The 21,607-nt window shown below is 43.3% G+C and overlaps 1 protein-coding gene across 1 annotated transcript in view; it reads left to right on the forward strand.

Moving 5' to 3' along the window:
* The first annotated feature begins 394 nt into the window (after positions 1-394).
* The window catches only part of PIAS2 (protein inhibitor of activated STAT, 2), a 22,010-nt gene continuing 797 nt past the window's right edge, over positions 395-21,607 (forward strand). The window contains exons 1-13 of the mRNA XM_010005028.1: positions 395-866; positions 3,602-3,686; positions 4,310-4,360; positions 4,487-4,577; positions 9,480-9,614; positions 12,925-13,030; positions 13,524-13,597; positions 14,067-14,227; positions 14,551-14,684; positions 15,134-15,305; positions 17,918-18,057; positions 19,846-19,883; positions 21,495-21,600. Of these exons, the coding sequence (XP_010003330.1) occupies positions 395-866; positions 3,602-3,686; positions 4,310-4,360; positions 4,487-4,577; positions 9,480-9,614; positions 12,925-13,030; positions 13,524-13,597; positions 14,067-14,227; positions 14,551-14,684; positions 15,134-15,305; positions 17,918-18,057; positions 19,846-19,883; positions 21,495-21,600 (1,765 nt within the window). The remainder of the gene's footprint in view (positions 867-3,601; positions 3,687-4,309; positions 4,361-4,486; positions 4,578-9,479; positions 9,615-12,924; positions 13,031-13,523; positions 13,598-14,066; positions 14,228-14,550; positions 14,685-15,133; positions 15,306-17,917; positions 18,058-19,845; positions 19,884-21,494; positions 21,601-21,607) is intronic.

The raw sequence follows: 21,607 nt of genomic DNA on the forward strand, positions 1-21,607 counted from the left end.
CAGTTCTGTGCTCCTCCAGGACACTAAGCCCCACTTTGAGATGCAGCAGCCATCTCCTCCGATTCCACCCGTTCATCCTGATGTTCAGTTGAAAAGCCTGCCTTTTTACGATGTGCTTGATGTGCTCATAAAGCCTACAAGTCTAGGTAAGTGTTTAATTACTCTGCAGGTTGCTTTAACCCATGAAATAGCTGTTGCTTGCAACAGTTCTCACTCCAGACTTAGTGTGTTTTGCAGCGGGGAGGGAAGTGGAAGGTCCTTTTCCTTCTGATCATAGAATAGTTTGGGTTGGAAGAGTCAGATGCTTCACCATGATCCTCGAAAAGGCCTATTTGGGGCCCTGTTGGTTCACCTGTGCTTATTTCTCCCCCCCCTTTTTTTTTTTCTTTAGAATATGATATCAAGTTTTCGTGTTTCTGAACTACAAGTGTTGCTGGGGTTTGCGGGGCGGAATAAAAGCGGGCGGAAACATGACCTCCTGATGAGGGCACTGCACTTACTGAAGAGCGGCTGCAGCCCAGCAGTTCAGATCAAGATCCGGGAACTCTACAGGCGTCGGTACCCGCGGACAATTGAAGGACTTTCAGACCTGTCAGCCATAAAACCTGCTGTTTTCAACTTGGACAGCAGTCCCTCTCCTGTCGAGACTGACCTGGCTGTTGCTGGTATCCACTCGCTCCCTTCTACTTCGGTCACGCCTCAGTCTCCTGCCTCGCCTGTCAGTTCTGTGCTCCTCCAGGACACTAAGCCCCACTTTGAGATGCAGCAGCCATCTCCTCCGATTCCACCCGTTCATCCTGATGTTCAGTTGAAAAGCCTGCCTTTTTACGATGTGCTTGATGTGCTCATAAAGCCTACAAGTCTAGGTAAGTGTTTAATTACTCTGCAGGTTGCTTTAACCCATGAAATAGCTGTTGCTTGCAACAGTTCTCACTCCAGACTTAGTGTGTTTTGCAGCGGGGAGGGAAGTGGAAGGTCCTTTTCCTTCTGATCATAGAATAGTTTGGGTTGGAAGAGACCTTCAGAGGCCATCTAGTCCAATTCTTCTGCAGTGAGCATGGCCATTTTCAACTAGACCAGGTTGTTCAGAGACCCCATCCAACCTGACTTGGAAGGTTTCTAGGGGCATCTACCACCTCTGGGCATCCTGGGCCAGTGTCTCACCACCTGCAGTGTAAATAATTTTTTCCTTTTATCTAGTCTGAATCTCCCCTCTTTTAGTTTCAAATCATCACCTCTTGTCTGATTGCTATTAAGTCTGTCCCTGTCTTTCTAATTTTCCCTTGAAGTATTGAAAGACCACAGCAAGGGCTTCCTGGAGCCATCTCTCCTCCAGGCTGAACAACCTCAACTCTCTCAGCCTGTCCTCGTACAAGAGATGTTTTTATTTCTACCCTTGCCCTCTTTTCACCAGCTGTCCCCAAAAGTGCCAAGCCACACTTCAGAAAATAGTGTCCTTTTCTGTAAATAGTATCTGAGTAAAGATCTTTGGCTTTAGAGTCTTAAATAATAGGATAGAATAGTTCACTTGGATGGTGCATACAATGATCACCTAACTGCCTGACAACTTCAGGGCTGACCAAAAGTTAAAGAATAATAGTTAAGGGCATTGTCCAAATGCCTCTTAAACACAGACAAGCCTGGGTCATCGACCATCATGCTGGGAAGCCATTAGAAATGTTTTCTAATACCTAGTCTGAACTTAACCTGAAGTGACACTTGGCTCATAGATTTGGACCTGAAGTCTTTTTTGCCTGTTATTTTGTCTTGAAATTCAGCTTGTCTTACCTTACATGTTAGAAAATGTTCCCTAACTATTGAGTAATATTTAGAAACACATCTGCATTTTGCAAGCTGTTTGCAACCTCTTAGATTTTAGTTTCTTAACAGATAATAAGATTTTTTAGGCTGTGTCTTGTACTTCATGAGGTGTATACTGGTCATTGGCCATCTTCTAGTAGCTAAAGCAGCAGGCATTGCTAACAAGCACAGTTCACAATGCTTGTTGTAATTTCTGTTGGTGTGTCCTGACACCCTGTTAGTGGAGAGCTGCTGTGGTGTAGGATGGCTGTATGACTCATGCTGCCATTACCTGTACAGAGAGAATCTGCCAGTGCCACCATGTCCTGGTTAGCTCCTGTCTACGTTCAATGTGTGCATCAGCTGAATATCTTAAGTGGCTTCCTGAGTTACTCTTATGGAGCCACCCTGTCCCATATCGTTCAGTGTGTGCTCAGCATTATGTTTCTGCTGTGCAGTTGCCTTTTGTTTCCTGGTTAATGATATCTAGACATGGCAGTGACATGCTGGAAAATTCTCTGAATGCTGCTTTCCTCAACTTTGGAAGTAATCCTTTTTTTTTTTTCTGAAAGGAGAATGCTTTCTTAGGGGTATCACCATGTTACAGTTAGAGCTGCATGTACCTTTTCCCTTGACTACTGTATGTGGGTTCTTTGCACATTGCCCAGTTTTCCAAGGAGTGAGGATTATCTAGTCCTGTAACATTTGGGTTCTTATAGCACATGAACAAGGGGGACAAGAGCAATTTAACTTGAGTATTTGCTTGCCTTCAGACTCTTTCCAGAGCACAGGATCTGAAGGGCCACAGGCACAGCTGCAGCTCAGATCTGTGTGAAGAGAAGTGGGGAAATGAGATGTGAAAAATTACTTGATATGCAAATAATGGGCTCTTCTGATATTAGAAGGATACGAAGAGTGGCTGACAAAATCACTCTTCATGTTCATAAGCAAATTGGGAAATGAGGCTTCCTTTATTTAATATTCTTACATGGATAAGGGTGGGTTATATTCCCAGTTAGTAGACCTGGGTGACTGGAACAGGACCAAACAAGTTTTGTGTGTGTGGGAATTAAGGATTCAGAAACTGAATAGACAAGTAGGTCAGAGAGCTAGGAGTGTAGTCTGCTTCATTGCCACTCTTTAAAAGGGCTGAGCATAGGCATTCTTTTGCACTAATATGTGAACACAGAGCAGCTGCAGGTGTGGATTTATTTTTAACCCTCACTCAATTCAGTAATAAGGTATTTCTGATCTTTGTCACATGTGCTCAAGTATTAATTTAAAACAAAATGCAGGCTGTTGCGTCCATACATGCACATATGAAAGTTGTATTTTTTCTTTTTTCCCAAATGCTCCTAGGGGTTAATTTCCAGGCATGAAGCCTAGCTGGCTTCTCTGGCATTAGGGCTTGTGTTTGCTTCCTTTGTCCTCAAAGACTTAGTTACCTTTAGCTGTTTCTGAATTGAGTAGCTTGTCACTTCTGGTCCATTAAAGTAGTTGTAAATGTCTTCTCTGTGGTACCCTTTTCACCAGGTACCCAGTGTTTGTATTTTATTGTCTATTTGTTTGAAAACAAAGTCCTCTCTCCCTTGGGAAAAAGGATTATAATATGGCTTGCAAGCAACTCTAGTAGTGAAGGGTAATGTGATATTAAGCCACCTGAATATGATTTGTTCCATTGCTTTTTTCATTATGTAAAGTAACTTGCACCTTGTGCAGAAAAAACTAAATTTCAGGTTCTGTTTCAATCAATGCGATTAATCAGCATGACTAAACCACTTTGTGTCTCTTTTTTTTGTAGTACAGAGCAGTATTCAGCGGTTCCAAGAAAAGTTTTTTATCTTTGCTTTAACACCTCAGCAGGTCAGAGAAATCTGTATTTCCAGGTAAGGAGTAAGAGTGTGGCATGGTGTAAATAAACTTATGCAAGCTTTCAAAAGGAAGTGCAGTTTTTTCATTAATTTTACACATTGGATAAGCTTATAGATGTAAAGTGATAATCCTCACAGAAGTATACTGAGTTTCTGTTCTGTCTTCTCCAGCAATTACTGTGCACAGAATTTATGTGCAGTTGTGGTAAATCCTACACTACTGAAGAGTACTTGGATCCAAATAACTGTCTCTATTTAGAGAGGTGGCAGGCTTTTCTTCCCTGCATGTTTCCTGGCTGCAGGAATGGAAGGCTGCTTTTATCTTTTGTCCCAGGGTTCATGTTGTTGTAAGGCCTTTGGTGTAAGCCAAGAGAATTCAGAGGGCTTTTTCGTCTCTAGCATCATGCTTTATTGTTACTATAAACTCTTGACAGAGGGTGCTTCTCCTCAAATCCTGCTGTGCTTTCAGTAGCTAAGCAGAGGTATTGCTTTTAGGACTTGTTCATAGCTCAATAAAAGATAAATAAGAGCAGAGTTTAGTGATGTTGGGCTGGTGTGCCAGTTCTTTCTGCATATGACTGGAATATGAGATCTGCTGTCTGAATGGGTACTTCTCTTTTTCATTCTCTTTGTCACAGAGACTTCTTGCCAGGGGGCAGACGAGATTACACAGTCCAAGTTCAGCTGAGGTACCTTTTTCATAATGTTTTCTTACAGCTTCATAATTGGCTAATGTAACAAAAGTCTAGATGTTTGTGGGAACATATGAATGTGGTGACACTTGAAAATCACGCTTTCTCTTTTTGGGGATGTAGGTTGTGCCTAGCAGAGACAAGCTGCCCTCAAGAAGATAATTACCCTAATAGTTTGTGTATTAAAGTGAATGGGAAACTGTTTCCATTGCCGGTAAGCTTGTTTGTACTTATTTGTGGCTTCTTTGACTTCTGGGGTGTGTGTTCCTGTAATGTTAGCTTGCTGAAACAATCACACTGTTTACTGTTATGACACTTGACATTTCTCTAGTTACTAATGTTAGGCACCTGGTTTGTACATTTGCTTTGTGAGATACATGTTACTACTATTAGTCATGTTACAGCCACTTAATGGATATTGTGTTTTAGCCACCTATAGCAAACCTCATCTGTTGCAGCTAAACACAACAAAATATGTCAGAACCAAACCAGTGTGTGCATTGGGGAATCCGCCTCACTGGTCTTCCGAGTGAGTTTATTTGACTTGATTGGTAGCAGTCCTTGCTTTTTGGGCTATCTGTATTTCAGATTGGTGTGAGTTCATTTTGTTTGAGGGGACGGTATCACCTTATTCTGAATGAGTTTCTACACTGCTTTGCATCTCTCTGGTTAGAGCAGAATTAGTTGCAGGGATGAAGAACAGACATGCTTTAGGATTCTTAGCATTTGTTGATACTGGAACAGAACAAAGTTGGCAGTCACACACTTTACTGTTTTCTGATGTTTGAAAAGTTAGTATGTAGGCAGGGACACCTGAAGGCTTGAGGCTATACAAAAAAGGAAAAGTGCTGTCACTATTAGTGAAAAATCTGGACTGGGTATATCTCTACAGTGGAAAAGAGAAACTCTTATGTAACCCATTCTGAAATAGTTCTGGAAGCTGTAGAAGATGGAAAAAGCAGTAGTACAGAGGGTTTTTTTTTCCAGCAGCAGGTTTGGAAAAATGCTGTTTGGAGAGAGAAGGTGTGAAAACTCATTTTCAGAATGTTTGACACCTTCTTGGTATGTCAGATATGTTGTCCTGTATCATTTCTCCTGCCGTATACAATCACAACTGCTTTTTTTGCCTCTAATCAGCTTAAATGAGACACTCTATCTTTTTTCCCTACTTCTTTAACCATTGCCTCATTGTTCATCTCTCTGTCTTCAAGATTTCTTTGTATCTTCTGGTGAGTATTTCCTGCAATTGTCAGTTATTTTTTCTGTGATAAAGTGGAGGATTTTCTCCTTTCTTCTGAAGATTGTCTGTCTTCAAAGCAACCTACCATAAAGAGTTGGGTTTGGTTTTACCCTGTGAAGATCAATTTCTGCTGTTTCTCAGTTTTCCTGATGTAGTTGACCACCTGCTATGCTGTGTTAAGCTATCAGTTTTGTACATTGCAAAAACTGTTTGTAATCGTGGATTACTGCTTTGCTTTACATCTAAATTCTGTAGGTTCTTCCTGCATATCATAAAATGATGTTTTAATCTCTTCAGCAGAAACTTTAGGTGAAAAATTACTGTTGTCCTGGCAGCTTTCTTTCCTCCCCATGTTCAACATGAACTCTGACAAATACAATCTCACTCTGAGTGCTCCTGCAACCATTTTTTGTTGGTTAAGTCACTACCTGTATCCCTCTGGTGGTTCCTTTCTGTTGCAGGCAATGTAAGATAACCTCTTTGCCTCAAAGACTATTGTCCAACTCAGTAGTGCTGGTGTTAGGTAGTTAGCCAGTGATGCCAGACTCTCCTGCCAGCTTGTACAGTTGGTGAGTACTGTTCTGTCTTCCCCTGGTACAGCAGGGGTCTGTAAATTATTCTTGGTCATCTCCTTGATTTCAGTCCTTACCAGAAACTTGAGAAAAATGTTGCCTGTGTGCCAGTGTTGCTTCAGGTTGTGCCAACTCAGCATCATGTTTTCTTGTATTCATATCACTATCAGTGTCCTTGTACAGCATTGGTTCTGGCTTAAAAGGAGTAAATGTAGAGCCTTGCATGCTGGTGGCTTGGCAAGTAACAAGGACTTTGTGCATAATGCACTGCAGCAGGTGGTTCTTCTGTTGTCTGCTCTTCTAGGGAAGACAGGGTGTGAAAGTCTGAGAAAGTAATATGCCCTTCTTCTCAGGGGAACTCCATAGACCACTGCAGTTTTCTTTTGAAGGACAAAGTGAAGGGTATCAGGAAAGATAGGAAATAGCTAGACAGGGGAGCAATCACACTTCTGTGAGTAGGTTTTTCAGGCTGTGAAAGGAGAAGCTGCTGCCCTTAGCATTCACCCACTGCTCAAGGAGTCATAACCAATCACAGACAGGAGTACTTTGCAGCGGGCCACTCCAGTGAGCTGATGGATGCTCCTTCTGGCTCCACTCACTCACACATGCACACTTATTCTCAGAAATGCTTCATCCTTCTTCAGGCTCAACTCTAGGTTTCCTGCAGCAGAGTCTTGGGTGTCAGATCTTAGAAAAACAAATAATTTAATTGAAAGGTAGAGCAGCAGTGTCAAGTGGAGCTGGGTGCCTGCAGAGAGGGACCCTGAACAAAGGAGTCTCTGGGCAATTAGACCCTTGTGAACTACACACTCACCTGATGGGTGCTGTTCATTTGTCTTCTAGTCCAGTGGTAATGTTTGGTCTGGAGTCTTCTAATACCTTTTTGTGTTTTTCTGTCTCCAAGTAGCCAAGCTGTTGACTGTTCTTATCTTGCTGATTTGCAGTCTCTTCTGATGCTTGTAGCCTCTTTATCTACTGGTTTAATTTTCTTTTGCACCTGCACTTGTTAGCAGAACATGAGGAAATGGAAAGTCCCAGACTTACGAGAAACATTTCTTAAGTGTCCCAAACTTCAGTTTGTTATCATTTTTCTCAGACTAAGAAGACAAAACTCAGCATCGTAGGAGAACTACTAAGACAATTAACTCTGTGGCCTAAGGCTTCAGCAAATCTAGCTGTCATGCTCAGCATAAATCACACAATATTATAACTAATTAACTTATTGTAATGAAAAGTTATTTATCTAAACAACTGGTAATGGCTCTAGTAGGTTCCATCTGCTTTGACTAATACAGGTTTTGCAGGAAGCATGGAAGATTAAAGACCCAAATAACATTGCCACTTGCTAGCCACTAGAGTTGGCAGCCTAGTGACCATGTTGGTTGTGATAAGCAAGCAGAGTGCTCTTTTCTTAACTCCTGGAAGGCTAAGGAAGGGAAGGTTTTGAAGTGTAAAGGAGTAGAATATTCAATCTTTTCTCAAGGTCATTGCTCTGTGGAAAAAAAACCTCAAAGACTTGACTGAAATGCAGAGTTTGTTTTCAAAAAGGAAGAAAAATTGGGAATTATAAGGACTCTAGTTCTCTTAAAAGCAAGGCAGCTTCATTTTAGGTTGGAGACAGCCGGATTATTGTGGCTGGTACAGTAGGTGTAGAAATACTCTTCTAAGTATTGCAGGGAAGGTCTGTTCATCCACAAACTCTTGATAAAGTCACCACAGTAGAGAAAGGTCTATATATATACTCTATAAATGGCTGCAGCTGTGATTTTTTTATTAAAGAAATGGCAAATCTTTCACTCTCACATGTGAAATGGTCAGCAGTCCCCATACATCTGCTGCCTCTGTGTTCTGCAGTAAAGCAGACATGGTGAGGTTCCTGGTAGCTGCTGGGTCACTCATCTGGGGTGAGAACTATTTTAGAGAGTTGGTCAGCAACTGCTCTCTGCTGCTTTGGCCCCGCAGAACTGCTTGTAGAAGCTCTGAGTCCCTGTTCAGCCCCTGCAAGCAGGAGTCTGCTGTGAAATTAATAAAGGGCACTCATGAGGGCCAGGGCTTGGTTGTCAGGTGAAATGTGTGACTAGTAATAGAGCTTTGGAAACATGGGAAATTATGTGACAACTACTGAGTCCTCTCTGGATTAACAGCAGTGATTATCCTCTGGTGTACTTGGCTAGGGAGTGGAAGAGGCTGGGTTTTTTAAACTTTTTTTAAAAATTCTGTTCTCAGATTCACAGCTTTTGATCCTAAGAACCAGGCCATGAATGTGTGTGCTCTTCTGGATTAAAAAAAACAAAGTGTGTTTTTTCTAGCATATCCTTACTGGGGGAGTCACGGTCATGAACTAAATGAAACCTTTCAGTCAGTTCTGTGCAAGACCTAGGGCTGCGCTCTTTCACTGGCACCCTTCTGGTGCAGGGTGAGTTTTTTGAGATGAGTGGGCTGCAGGATGTCTGTGTGAGCTCAAAAAGAGGGTCTCTGAGTTCCTGGTACAGACTGTCTTGCTTTCATGGTGGCAGACGTGAGGTGAGAGAACCAAGCTGCAGGTGCTATGTGCTCCTTCACTCAGCACATGTACTTTCTGCTGGAGAGTGTGAGCTTGCCTAGAAGCAAAAGGGAACCGTGTGGCTCCTAATTCAACTCACAAACATCATACAGGAAATAGAACTAGAGAGAAGCTTGTCCAGGTTATGAGATTCTTCATCAAACCTGAGTAAACAATATGTAGTTTATTTTGTTTCTGAAGCCAACAGCGAAGCGTGGGTTCTTAAACACAGGTAATTATTTCCTGTACAGCTCCTCTTCAGGGACCTTGGCAGAGGGTGTCACTAAGGAGACTAGGTGTAGTGGATGCACGGCAATGCAGGCAGCCAGGAGATGTGGAGCTCTTGGAACCAGACTTTATTATCTCTTAATTTTAATCAGTTAAATGCTTTCTGTGTGGGAAACACTGAATTAATTCTTTGTTACTTGCTGTGTTGCTGAGGCTGTGCCCTTGCAATGTTCCCACTTTTTCTGTAGGGTAGTGGAAAAAAGGACAAAGCATCAGTATTACTTTTTACTCTTGCAGTGAACTTACTTAGACTGACACTTCTGTAAAACCACTTTAAAACAAAAAATGCTTTAAGATTGTGGCTGACTTACAGTGTTAGGCTGTCAAGAGACTGATTCTTCTCAGAATACGTGTTGAGTTTGGCCTTGGGCCTAAAGAACCCCTAGGTCTACCTGCCTCCCATAGATCTGTTTCAGCAGGTTTCAGAGTACAGGAAGGAGACTTGCTAACACTTCTCATCCTTTCTTCCCACAGGGATATGCTCCACCGCCAAAAAATGGAATTGAACAGAAGCGACCTGGACGCCCCTTGAATATAACCTCTTTAGTTAGGCTATCATCAGCAGTGCCAAACCAGATTTCTATTTCCTGGGCTTCTGAAATTGGAAAGGTAAACCTTGTGTTCTTTAGGATGTTGGAAGTTGTTGAAACAACAGCCTCGTCTGGCATTCCTTCTCCCCCACTGCCTGTTGTTGCTGGCAAGGCACACACCAGCAAGTTCAGTATTAGGTGGCTGAGCCTGTTACCAGTGCCAGGAAACAAAGCTTGCTCTAGAAGCATGGTGGTTTACAGTAACCTGAATAAGATTTGCTTGCAGCTTACAGACACTCAAAAGAATTTGCATTAGAAATCCTGCTGGTTGTGTTACACCAAAATCTGTTTGTGGTGGAAAGAGAATCAGAGAATGGCCTAAGTTTGAAAGGTCCTTAAAGTAAAAAACCCAGTTCAGAGATGATGAAATAACAAATGGAAAACCTTTTTTCCTTCTTGTGGCCTGATGGTGTCGAAGGTGAGATTATGTAGCTATGTATTCTAAGGCATGTTTCTCAGTGTTGGTGTAGCAGTCCATTGGAAAAGGCTTCTTAAACTGACTAAAGGTGCTGAGGCCATGGGGGAGAGGACATGTGTTTGCTTTTGAGGTGTTTTCTAACCAAGTAATACTGCGTATTGTTACAAAATCAGTTTTTATTTAATTGGAAGAACTGTTTAGTAGGTATTTCCATATCTATTAAAATTGTATTTGCAAGTAAACCAAAACTAGGGTGGAATTTCCAGCTTGGAAAGCTCTTAGATGGCAGATTGCTGGGAAGGGTTTCCTGGGGAGGTGTCAGGCTGTTGGGGTCAGCTGTTTCTGGGCTTGATAGATTTCAGCTATGCTTGGCTGGACCTTACTTGTGTGTTGTGTGTGTTTGTCATGCAGAATGTGCATGTGTGTCTTTTCCTACAAGGGAAGAGCATCTGGAAGTTTGTGTGACATGAGGGAGAAATGACTCAATGTGGGGAAGGATGGAGAGCTGGGAAAATAAAAGAAAATTGAGGCCTCTTCATAATGGAATTCCAAACTTCATGGAAAGCTGTACTAGGGAAAAAGCAGGCTAGACTTCAGGTGGCAGGATATAAAAAGGGATGGTGACTGAAATGTGATGCCTGTTGCTTTCTAGTATCTTCAGTCATGAATCATAGTTAAAAGGAATTAGCCTTTAAAATGGCTGCATGGCTGTTTAAAAATCTCCCTTTGGATTTATTGAGGAAAGGGAGAGTGTAAAGAATTTCTGAATTCTTCCTAGGTTTAAATAGCTGTTGCAGCAGCCATTTCAGTTGATGGTAACTGAGAAAGTACTTACTCCTCTCTCGGTGACTAGCTGTGTAAATCCTTCTGGATTCAATTATCAGAGTAGCTTGCTTGCTTTTTTCTTCAAAATTAAAATGTGGACCAGACACACCATATGTTTCAAAGTGAGACTCCACTATAAACTTTTATACACTAATTAAAATGTTAAAAATAAATTGCCTAGAAGGCTAATGCTCAGAAAATAAATGAAGGGCAGTGCTGACAGCAAAGATTTTCTGAAGCAGAGGTGGAAGGAAAGATCTAAGCACAAGAATCTTGAAATGACTGCAGTGTTGTGTGTGGTCTTGGCCCCTCCTGCAGACCCCTCCTGTATCTGCCAAAACTTATCTTCATGGAACCATGTGCTTTGGAGATTGTCCCAGCATTCCCCCTTGCCCTGGGAGGTAGAGTGAGTTCAGTGAGTTCTCTGGTTTCATGCTGGCACTCTGCTCTAAGGATTGGAACTAGCACAGCAGCTCTCCCATTCATCCTCTAAATGGGACCCATAGGTACAGTGTGGAGTGTCAGTGGGTTCACATGGTGAGGGCTTATTGGCACATGCTTGACTGATGGTGGAGGGCTTCTCAGCAGAGAAGGCTGTCATCCTACACAGGGCGTCAGACCTGAGCCTATGGAATGCCTTCTGTAGGCAGTGAGCAGTGCAGTGTATGGTCATCCTCATTAGGAAACTGAGCAGGAGAATTTCAGCTGACAGAGCCCTGGATCAGGCTGCCCAGGGCGGGTGTAGAGTCCCCTTCTCTGTAGATATTCAAGATCCCTCTGGATGCAACCCTGTGGAATGTGCTCCAGGGGATCCTGCTTTAGAAGAAGAGTTGGACTGGATGATGTGTAGAGGTACCTTCCAACTCTGACAATTCCATGGTCCTTTAATGGAAAAAACAAGGAGGTTGGAGCCAGAGGGGTCGGGCTCTGCTCCCCAGGAACAAGGGATGGGACAAGAGGAAATGGGCTGCAGTGGTGCCAGGGGAGGCTGAGATGGGATGTTGGGCAGCATTTCTTGCTGGCCAGGGTTGTCAGGCCCTGGCCCAGGCTGCCCAGGGCAGGGCTGGAGTCCCCATCCCTGGAGGGGTTTCCAAGCCGTGTAGATGTGGTGCTGAGGGACGTGGGGCAGGGGTGGCCTTGGCAGGGCTGGGGGAGTGGTTGGGCTGGGTGGTGTTAAAGGTCTTTTCCAACCAAAACAATTAAATGATTCTATGACTTCTCTTTCCCATGCATTTATATAACTTTATCCTGTCTTGTTTAGAGTTGGGTTTCCTACAGGTGACAAAGGAGGAGCAGGGCAGTACAGGTTCTTATTTAACATTCCTGTGCAATACCCTGACAGGATAGCAGCCATGAGAAGGTGGCTGGCAGGGAGACTGCAGTTTGTGTTTGTTAAACAGATGAAACCATTATTATTCTGCACTAGTGGAACTTGCAGAATTTTCTCTTCATTAGTGACCTGGAGGAGAGAGTGAACACTGAAGAAAAGAATCTATCGGCTAGTATGAATTAGGAAAGAATAGTAAATGCTAGGGAACATGGCCAGCCTCAAAGGAATATGGTGTAATGAGGCTTGGCTTGCAAGTGCAGAGCAAGCTAAAGAGGAGGTGCCAGGAAATTTGTGCAGCTCTCTGCCATTTGAAGGTGTTGGTTTTGCACCTGGAAGAGCATTCAGCTTTTCTTTTGTCATATGATTCTTTGAGCTCATTACTAACCCATTGGCACTGAAAAAAGGGAAGGATTTAGGAGACAAACCTGAGGAGTTTGTAGAAAGTGAAGATGAATGAGAAGGTGTGTCACCAGTCTAAATCGTTCCAGGAAAAAAGATTTGTTTTTTGGTTGTGGAGTTATTCTTCTTAGTTAAGTCCCGATGGAACAACTGGACTTGACTGGCAGGAGAATTCCAGCAGAGCCTTAGACTCCTTCACAATAATGAAGTCATCTGCCCATGCTGTTCATAACTACTAAGCACAGAATCTGCATGTTCTTGTTTTTACTGTATGCTACAGCTAGTAATAACTAATCTGTTGTCATAGTGGGAGTGCTGTATTTCATTGATGTTTCATCTTGAATCACTTTTTTGTAGAATTACTCCATGTCTGTGTATCTCGTTCGTCAACTCACTTCAGCTATGCTTCTGCAGAGATTAAAAATGAAAGGCATCAGAAACTCTGATCATTCCAGAGCACTAAGTAAGTCAAGCTAATTTGCCTGTCTGTACTTTTTGAGGGTGGTTGGTGGCTCCTGAAAACTATAACTACTAATACTAAGAGGATTATGGAGCATTTTAAAAACAAAGTCCATATCCGGTGTATCAAAGGTTCCCTTTGCTGTTCCTGCGGCATCATGCACTTGTTCAGTGAGGGTCCATGTACCAGCAGATGGGAACTATGGGTCCTATCTGAAATATTCTTTGTGCCTCACTCATTGATGGTTACTTTATTAATCTCTGGGCATGTTGGGTTGAGTTTGCTCTACTACCCATTGTGGCTGTTAGTGCATCTGCTCTGCATCAAACAGTCCTGTGATAACACCGTGTTTGCCAGCTCCTTACAACCAGTGGAACCATTGCTGTGAGCTAGTTTCCTAGATTCTTTTCAGATAGCTGGAAATGAAGTAGATGTATTAGTGAATCAGGATTAGCATTTTAAATAATGATGTTTGTGTGTAACTTTATTTTAATAGTTAAAGAGAAACTAACTGCAGATCCTGATAGTGAGATTGCCACAACCAGTCTGCGGGTATCTCTGATGTGTCCTGTAAGTATGCCTGGAAGTTGCCATATACAGATTTGTATTTTCATCTTTAGTGTAGACCTTTTTAAAGCTCCTACTGGAGAAACTTCACTCGCTTTTGTTAAGCTTAGTGTTAAAATGGGTATTATGCTATTCTGAGTCTAAGATAAAAACCCTTGAAATACTTGGTTAAAAAGAATTTATAAAAGTTGATGCTTCAGTAGGTCTCTTAATAATAAAAAAACAACATCAAATCCTAGAAATAACACTGCAGGTCCATTATACATGCTTCTGACTGTGTTCAACTCTGAAGACTTTGAGGATAGCACTGTGTGAAGGACACTTTCCCTGCTTTGGTAGTGTGCGAGTAACCATAGTACTGGGCACCTCTGTAGTGGGAAGAGACAATTGCTGCACCAACTGCTCAGTGTTGGCCACCTAGGCCTGCTTCACTGTCTCCTCTTCTGACACTCTTTAAATGCATCTCCTGCAGCTGGGGAAGATGAGACTGACAATCCCATGCCGGGCTGTTACTTGCACACACCTGCAATGTTTTGATGCTGCTCTTTATCTTCAAATGAATGAAAAAAAGCCTACCTGGATCTGCCCTGTCTGTGACAAGAAGGCAGCCTACGAGAGCCTCATATTAGATGGGTAAGAGACTGGGTTTGCAGGTTACACAGTTACTTATTTTTTTATTATGTAGTTGATTGCAGCTTTTGTGACTTGATGTTTTGTGATGAGGTTGAGCCATTTCTATTTCCTTTGTCAAAATATTTCAGGCTGGGAGGAACCAGTAGATGTCTGGATGTCTGTGAAGGCTGTAGTTACAGCCTTTCAGATAAGATGAACTATGGAAAGAGTATATGGAGTGGGTTGAAGATGATCACAATTAGCTCTTCAACTGTCTCCTTTTCACTTAGAATAAAAAATGTTAATCGGAATAAAAAATGAAACCACTCAACTTTATTTTTCAGGCTTTTCATGGAAATTCTTAATGAATGTTCAGATGTGGATGAGATCAAATTCCAAGAAGATGGCTCCTGGTGCCCCATGAGACCAAAGAAAGAAGCTGTGAAAGTCTCAAGTCCACAGTGCACCAAAATAGAAAGTAAGTTCATCTGGGTACTGGTTGCAACCCAACAAAAAAACCTTGGAGACTTAGTTTTAGCTTGGATAATGTATATGGATGTTGATGTTTGTTTAGTGGAGGGCTTGATACTTCTAACCTTCTTGTCATTTAAACTAAAAGGAAAGAGTTGTATGTCTAAAAGTGTGCAGTTCTGGGCTTTGTCTTTGGTCTTCTTAATAGCTCTTAAGAAAACAGAAGGTTTCTTTTGTTTTATGTGCTTAAATTGCTAAGTGAAGATTAAAGCTTGTGCTTGAATATTCTCCACATGATGCAGAATACTGATAAAACAGCTCCTGGGCCATAACATTCTCTGTGGTGGCCAGGAAGATGAGCTAAGATAGGATAAGAGTTCCTGGTTTTGTTGTACATGGAAACTGCTGATGTCAACAGCCTTTAAAAACACAGTGATACTTTGTTTTCTCGTTTAGGTTCCAGTGTTGTTAGCAAACCCTGTTCTGTGACATTGGCCAGTGAGGTCAGCAAGAAGAAAGTTGACGTTATTGACTTGACAATAGAAAGCTCTTCTGATGAAGAGGAAGATCCTCCTGCCAAAAGGAAGTGCATATTTATGTCTGAAACACAAGGAAGCCCAAACAAAGGGTTTGTCAATCTTAAAGTCAGTTGTTATTCTTTAATTTCTCGGAAACTGATTCATAGTCAATTGGACTTGTAATCTGACTTCAGGATCCAGAGGATAATTCCTAGGCCTCTCCTTGCCCAAGGCTGTGTTGATATGGTACCTTTGTACAGGCAGAACACTATTAAATAGATTCACTTCTCACAAAAGGCTTGCACTGACTGTTGCTGTGTTTGCAGGGATATTTTTCTATAGAGGAAGGAAGCTGATTGAGCTAATGGACAGGATTCTCCTGAGAAAGCAGATTATGCCAAGTGGAGGAGTTTTATCACTCTTGCTGAGATAGTGTCGTCTCAAGGCTTTTCTCTCCCTGTCTGTTACACCCTTTATCAGTCTACTCTGGCGCCCAGGAAATCAGGCAGCATTGTGTTCTTCCATCCTGCCAATCTTGGAAGGGAGGTGCCTTGCTGATTTGAATCAAGAGCTTTTCCTCCATCTCTGTTAAACTCGAATGGCTTGGACACTGTTGTTGGCCATGGTCATCAGTCAGTCCTGCACCTTGGTGAGCACAACTAGTGACTTCCCAAGTCCTCTGACAACTCCATCTTTGTAGTCAAGCCTGACTCCAGCAGCAGGCTTAAAACCAGCTGCTTCTCGCTTGTGCCACCTTCAGTCTGTCCCAGTCTGTGCAACTCGGCTGCATTTACTGTTCGTGGCTTCTATAATGTTCCTGCTGTTGGGTGCAAGAGACCTGCAGGGAGAAAGGGGCACTGGCTAGGCTCACCAGCAGTGACTACTCCAGGTGATTCCAAACCTCAGCTTTCAATAATGGCTTCTTGGTGTTGCTGCCTGCATGAGGTGTGTTTGTCTCTCAGTGTAGTGGCTTGTGTCTTCTGCTGAAATAGTAGTAACAAAACCAGACCTCTTCTGTTTTGACAGCTTTTGAGGGAATGAGCAGGTGTCTCTAGTCTACAGGCATGTGTGGTATTGGATGAACAACTAGGTGGTCATCTTCCACAATTATCAGCAGTGATAATGAAATGCTCTTCCTTTTCCTGAGGCTTGTGGAGTCTTCCTTCTGCAGGAGACTGTTTCTTTTTATCGTAAGAGAAACAACGGCTACAAATAGATCTCTTGATGAAGTTTCAGAAGGCACCAAGACTTCTTTCTATGCTCCTGTGTTTGTCTGAGGTGGCTACGTGTAAGCATAATTGCAAAAGGACGGAGTTTTCTTGTCTGTCTGTGGCCAATGTATTTTCCTTACTGTTTGAGTGTGGGAAGGGCATGTTTTCTTTCTTCAAATCCAAGTCAAGACCAGTCTTCTGGGGAATAGCTCAACTGCTATAAACAATGTTGCCAGAGTGCTAGTTCTGGCAGAACTGTGGGGAGTCTTCCTGTAGGGAGAAGCAATGTAGGCTGAAGTGCTTGAGAAGGGAGGGTCTGGAAGCTTTGGCTGTCAGGAGTAACATAAATGCCCCAGTGCAGCAGTCTGGGGAAGAGGAAGATAGGAGTGGATAATGCTGTAGGCTGAGGGAGTGATGTGGAGCAGCTGAAAGCAAGACTGGTGATCCCACCATGGGATATTTTATGCACATGGCTGGTGCCTGAATGTCTGTGGTGTTGTCTTTGACAGTGCTGGGAAGTGATGGGGCAGAAGGTGGGGCTTCCTTCTCCTGGAGAGCTGAACTTAGCATGGGCTTAGGCTGTGAGACAAGGTGGGTTTGATATTTTATCTCCATGGATGTCATTTGTGCTCCAGGGGCTCCTGGCATGACAGGTTAGCACTGTTAAGCAGTCATGTGGATAAAGGGAAATAGAATCGTAGGGGTTGTAAGGGACCTTTAAAGATCAAGTCCACCCCCCTGCTGCAGCAGGAACACCCAGGGCAGGTCACACAGGAACGTGTCCAGATGGGGCTGGAAAGTCTCCAAAGAAGGAGACTCCACAGCCTCTCTGGGCAGCTTGGCCCAGGGCTCTGTCACCCTCACAGCAAAGAAGTTGCTCCTGATCTTGAGGTGGAACTTCCTGTGTTGTCACTTGGAGCCGTTTCCCCTCGTCCTGTCCCAGGCACCACTGAACAGAGACTGGCCCGTTCTTGACACCCACCCTGCAGGTATTGAGAGATGTTCATCAGGTCCTCTCTCAGCCTTCTCTTCTCCAGACTACACAGCCCCAGGTCTCTCAGCCTTTCCTCATCAGACAGATGTTCCAGTTCCCCTCACCCTTGTAGCCTCCCTTGGACTCTTCCCAGTAAATCCCTGTCCCTCTGGAACTGGGAAGCCCAGAACTGGACACAAATAGGTGCTCTCCTCCTGGCTTTGGCTAGCTACACATACCTTCCAAGGTGCTCCACAGGTGGAGGTTTCCGTTTCTGTCTCTGAATGGTATAAATGACTCCAGCACTGCACTTAATGCCAACTTGCTCTTACGTCACAGCTGCTGTTGAGAGCCTTCATGTTGTTGTGAAGACTGTTAGGAAAGAGGAAGTTGGCGTGGAACACTGTGCAGTGAGTAGCCAGGCCACAGTGTTGGTGTAACATAGTGACTTTGTGGTACAGAGCCCACAGCAGTGCTTAATCTCTCTTTTGTAACAAAGGGCCAGGTTGTTTGTAATTTCCCATGCTGTTTGAAACAGGGTTCTCATGTATCAGCCATCTTCTGTCAGAGTGCCCAGCGTGACAACCGTCGATGCTGCTGCTATTCCTCCCTCGTTAACAGACTACCCGGTACCATTCCATCATCCACCAATATCCAGTATTTCATCAGACTTGCCAGGTATGTGGTGGCTATTTTCAATGCCTGTTCTGACAGCCTTATTAATTTGTGGGGTGGGTGCAAATTGGAGGATTGTCCAACTCTTTATGGAACAAGACTGTATTGCAGTGATGTCTAGACAAGTCCAGTTCAGGCTGCCTGTCCTGTTTCAGCTTGCACTATGCAACAAGGATGTGAGAAACATTGCTTCTGGGATGCAAATTGGCACTGTGGAACAGCAGCCAGAAACACTTTGTGCTGTTTTCAGTTAGACTGTGTGTAAATGTGTGGCTGTGACTGTAGATGCAAGGGAGAGTAGCTGCTTGTGTAAGGTGTAGAGGTGTGATGGCACTGACCCACCCCAACCCTAGAGGTAGAGATACTCTGCTAGTTGATTCTAGTGGTGCTCTTGTCTAGACTGTATGAAAAAGGTTAAGGTGAGCTACGATCTGTAAGCTGACCTCTATTGACTTTCTTTACCTAGACATACCCTAAATGCCTATGATGTATTCTTCAACACTGCTGCTAAATATCAGACAAAAGGTGGGGATACTGATTGTTTTCTATCCTGGCTCCTTGAAAAGAACTCTGTGTGTAGGGACTCTGGGGGTTCTCTTTGCCGGCTGTAGCGAACCCAGAGCCCAGGAAATGGTGACTTGTGGTGACAGGTGTCACTTTGGTCTCCCGTACTTCCCTCTTCCCCCCTCCATTGCCTGTCTCCCATTTCTCCCCTGCAACATCTCTGGGTGTTTTCCTCTTCTTTCAGCACCAGTTTGGCAATGGGATGGATATCATTCCCCTTGTTTCTCTGTCCATTTTGGCTCCCTTACTCCTCCCTCCCTCCACTTCTCCCTTGTCAAAAGAATCGGCTGTCTTCCCAAATTGGATAGGAGAGTAAGCTGAGAGAATGGAAGTCTAGAACTGGTTTTTGTCCATCTCTTATCAACTGAAATTCTGGAAAACAAAGAACAAATGTAGCTGCCAATTCTGTAAAAGCAGCTGCACTTAAATCTCCTTCAAAGCTTTTCTCTAATGATGAAGAGGAGGAGAGGCTGCTGGCCAGAAAAGATTTGGAGGTGAGGGGAGAGGGTGGGAGTAAGTTTACCATTTCTTTCTGTTGACATAGCAAACACAAGGCCAATATTTAAAAACAACAAAAAAGGCTGCAATTTATCATTGTTTTCATAATTTTAAACATCTTGCCATAAGTGCTTACATGCTAATGGTGTACAAGATGGACACTAGTTGTCACTGCTCTTAGAGGATAAACGTTGAACTACTTGTAGTCTCCTCTTCTTCGTTCCTTTCATTTGTCTAGACACAAAACGGGGATGATATTAGAAATGTTTCCTTATTGGCTGCCCATGGGTGGAGGAAGAGACCTGCTGCTTGTTTTTGGACTTGTGCATGTTGTGACTTTACTTCATTCCAGCATCTTTAATGTGATGACACTCTTCATGTCCCAGTTTGGCCAAGTCAGGTACAATACGCAGTGAAACTTGCATTATGAACCAACAGCTCCAAATGGCAAGCTCCATCTAAGCAACCACATTGAATCACCTTGCAATATTCAGTGAATAATACATCATTGTGTCATTCTCATTCTTAAAGAGCCACTTGTACTAGATAACTCGTTTTGCTGCTGCCTGAAGTAGTCGTTGAGAGTGGTGTCACAGTGGTATGTTCCATTTAGAGACTGTGTAACAGTTGCAAAATGTGTTCTAGGACCACAAAAAAAAGTTCCTTAAGTTTTGTTGTGTTTGAAAAACAGATCAACTCACCAATTTATCATTTTTCTCTTCTTTGTAGGTCTGGATTTTCTTTCACTAATCCCAGTTGATTCACAGGTATGTTTCTGAACTGCTGTGGGGTTAATTTCCAAGTCTGCTTTTTGTGATGTGTTGAGTGCTTGAGTACCTGTGTGGGTGCTGCCATAGTCCATCACTGCAGTCCACTTGCTTAGACACAACAACAGAGCAGGAAGGTCCGTTTTCCCAACAAGAGGTGGTGATGAAAATGTGTTAAGGGACGATTCAGTTTAGCCTCACTATGTGAAGTCTAGACATGGAAATTTGCTCTTTATGGACATTTTGCCTTTCTAAAGCTGATACGTGCACAATGCTAGCTCAAGTGTCTGTAGGCCAGGTGGAGCTCTGTAAGTGCACCTCACTGATTGCTGTTTCTGTTGGTTTTGGTATTTGTAGATTGTTTTAAAGAAAATACCTTCATTAATTGGATGGGCACATGACCATTTTCATAATAAATCCATCCGTGTAACACCTAAACCCCATTGGCTTTGGATTATTTGGAAATTTATTAGGTCAAAAGTAATTAGGCAGTATTTTTACTTCCCTGAGAACTTATATTTTTACACTAAGCAGAAGGATACTTGCTGTGACCAGAGTCTTAACACAGACATACTGCAGCCTTGAAATGTGGGGGAATGCTATCCTCGTAACTAAGGCAAGAGGATCAGAAGAAGACACTCCATCTCTGCTAGTAGAAAACAGCAGTGGGACTTTACTGTAGGGTTTACTTTCTGGTGCCTTGAAGGGTGAAGTTCCTCCTTTTTTTTCCACTTCCTGCATTTTGCAGTACTCCATGCCTGACCTTGAGATCTGAACTGCCAAGGGTGGGAATAACTTGAGGGAGACTGGAAGCAGGTTTGCTGCTGTGAAGTGTCCACTTTGGGCAGTTCAGACAGTTCAGGCTCAGTTCCAGACACATGCCCAGGCTTGGAATCTGCAGGGTAAGGAAAAGTAAGATGTGTTGAAAAACTTGTGTGCACGTGGGGGTGTCTTACACCATCCTCTTCTTTGACATCTGGCGAGCTTGTTTGGTTTCTAAATACCTAAAATGTAGAGCTGTGTTTCCAGAAGCCTTGTTGTCCCCTTCAGGGCATTGAAATCAACTTAATATTTTCTTAAACGGGTCCTGATCAAGCCTGATGATCAGTGCTGTAGTGCTTAGAGGCCTAGATGTATCATTGCAGGTGTATACTGTGAAAACAGGGGTGCATGCAGCAGCTGCCATTTGAGGGGATGGAGTTACTCTGACCACCACTGAAGTAGCAGAGGGCATTGTGCCACCTCTGTGAGGAAAGGGACATGAAATACCACAGTGGTGTCTCTCAGCTGGGGGCAGCAAACGTGTCCCAGATGCTAAGGGGTGTTTTGTGAACGTTGTGTGGTGGTGTTTCTTGATGTGCTGGTAAATGCTGAAGCTAACCAGTTAGTAATGAAAAAAAAAAAAACAACAAGGGGAGGGTGGGGTGGATGGGCTCTTGGGGACAATCCCAGCTCGACTGACTTGCTGGTTGTCAGGAGTCTGCTTCTTGCCACGCAGGTGTGGAGGAGGTTCTGCTGTCGCGTGCTTGTTGTAGGGGAAGATGTATCTTCAGGTCATACATTTCCCTTGTGCAGTTAGTCTCCTCATTCTCCGTTGTTTGTTTCAAGCAGTACTGTCCTCCTATGTTTTTGGATAGTCTCACCTCAACCTTAACAAGCAGCACGCCTGGCAGCATCATCACATCCAGCAGCCACCAGGAGAGCAGCACCCACGTTAGCTCCTC

The sequence above is a fragment of the Chaetura pelagica genome, unplaced genomic scaffold (assembly GCF_000747805.2).
Source record: "Chaetura pelagica isolate M959 unplaced genomic scaffold, ChaPel_1.0 scaffold121, whole genome shotgun sequence".
Lineage (NCBI taxonomy): Eukaryota > Metazoa > Chordata > Aves > Apodiformes > Apodidae > Chaetura > Chaetura pelagica.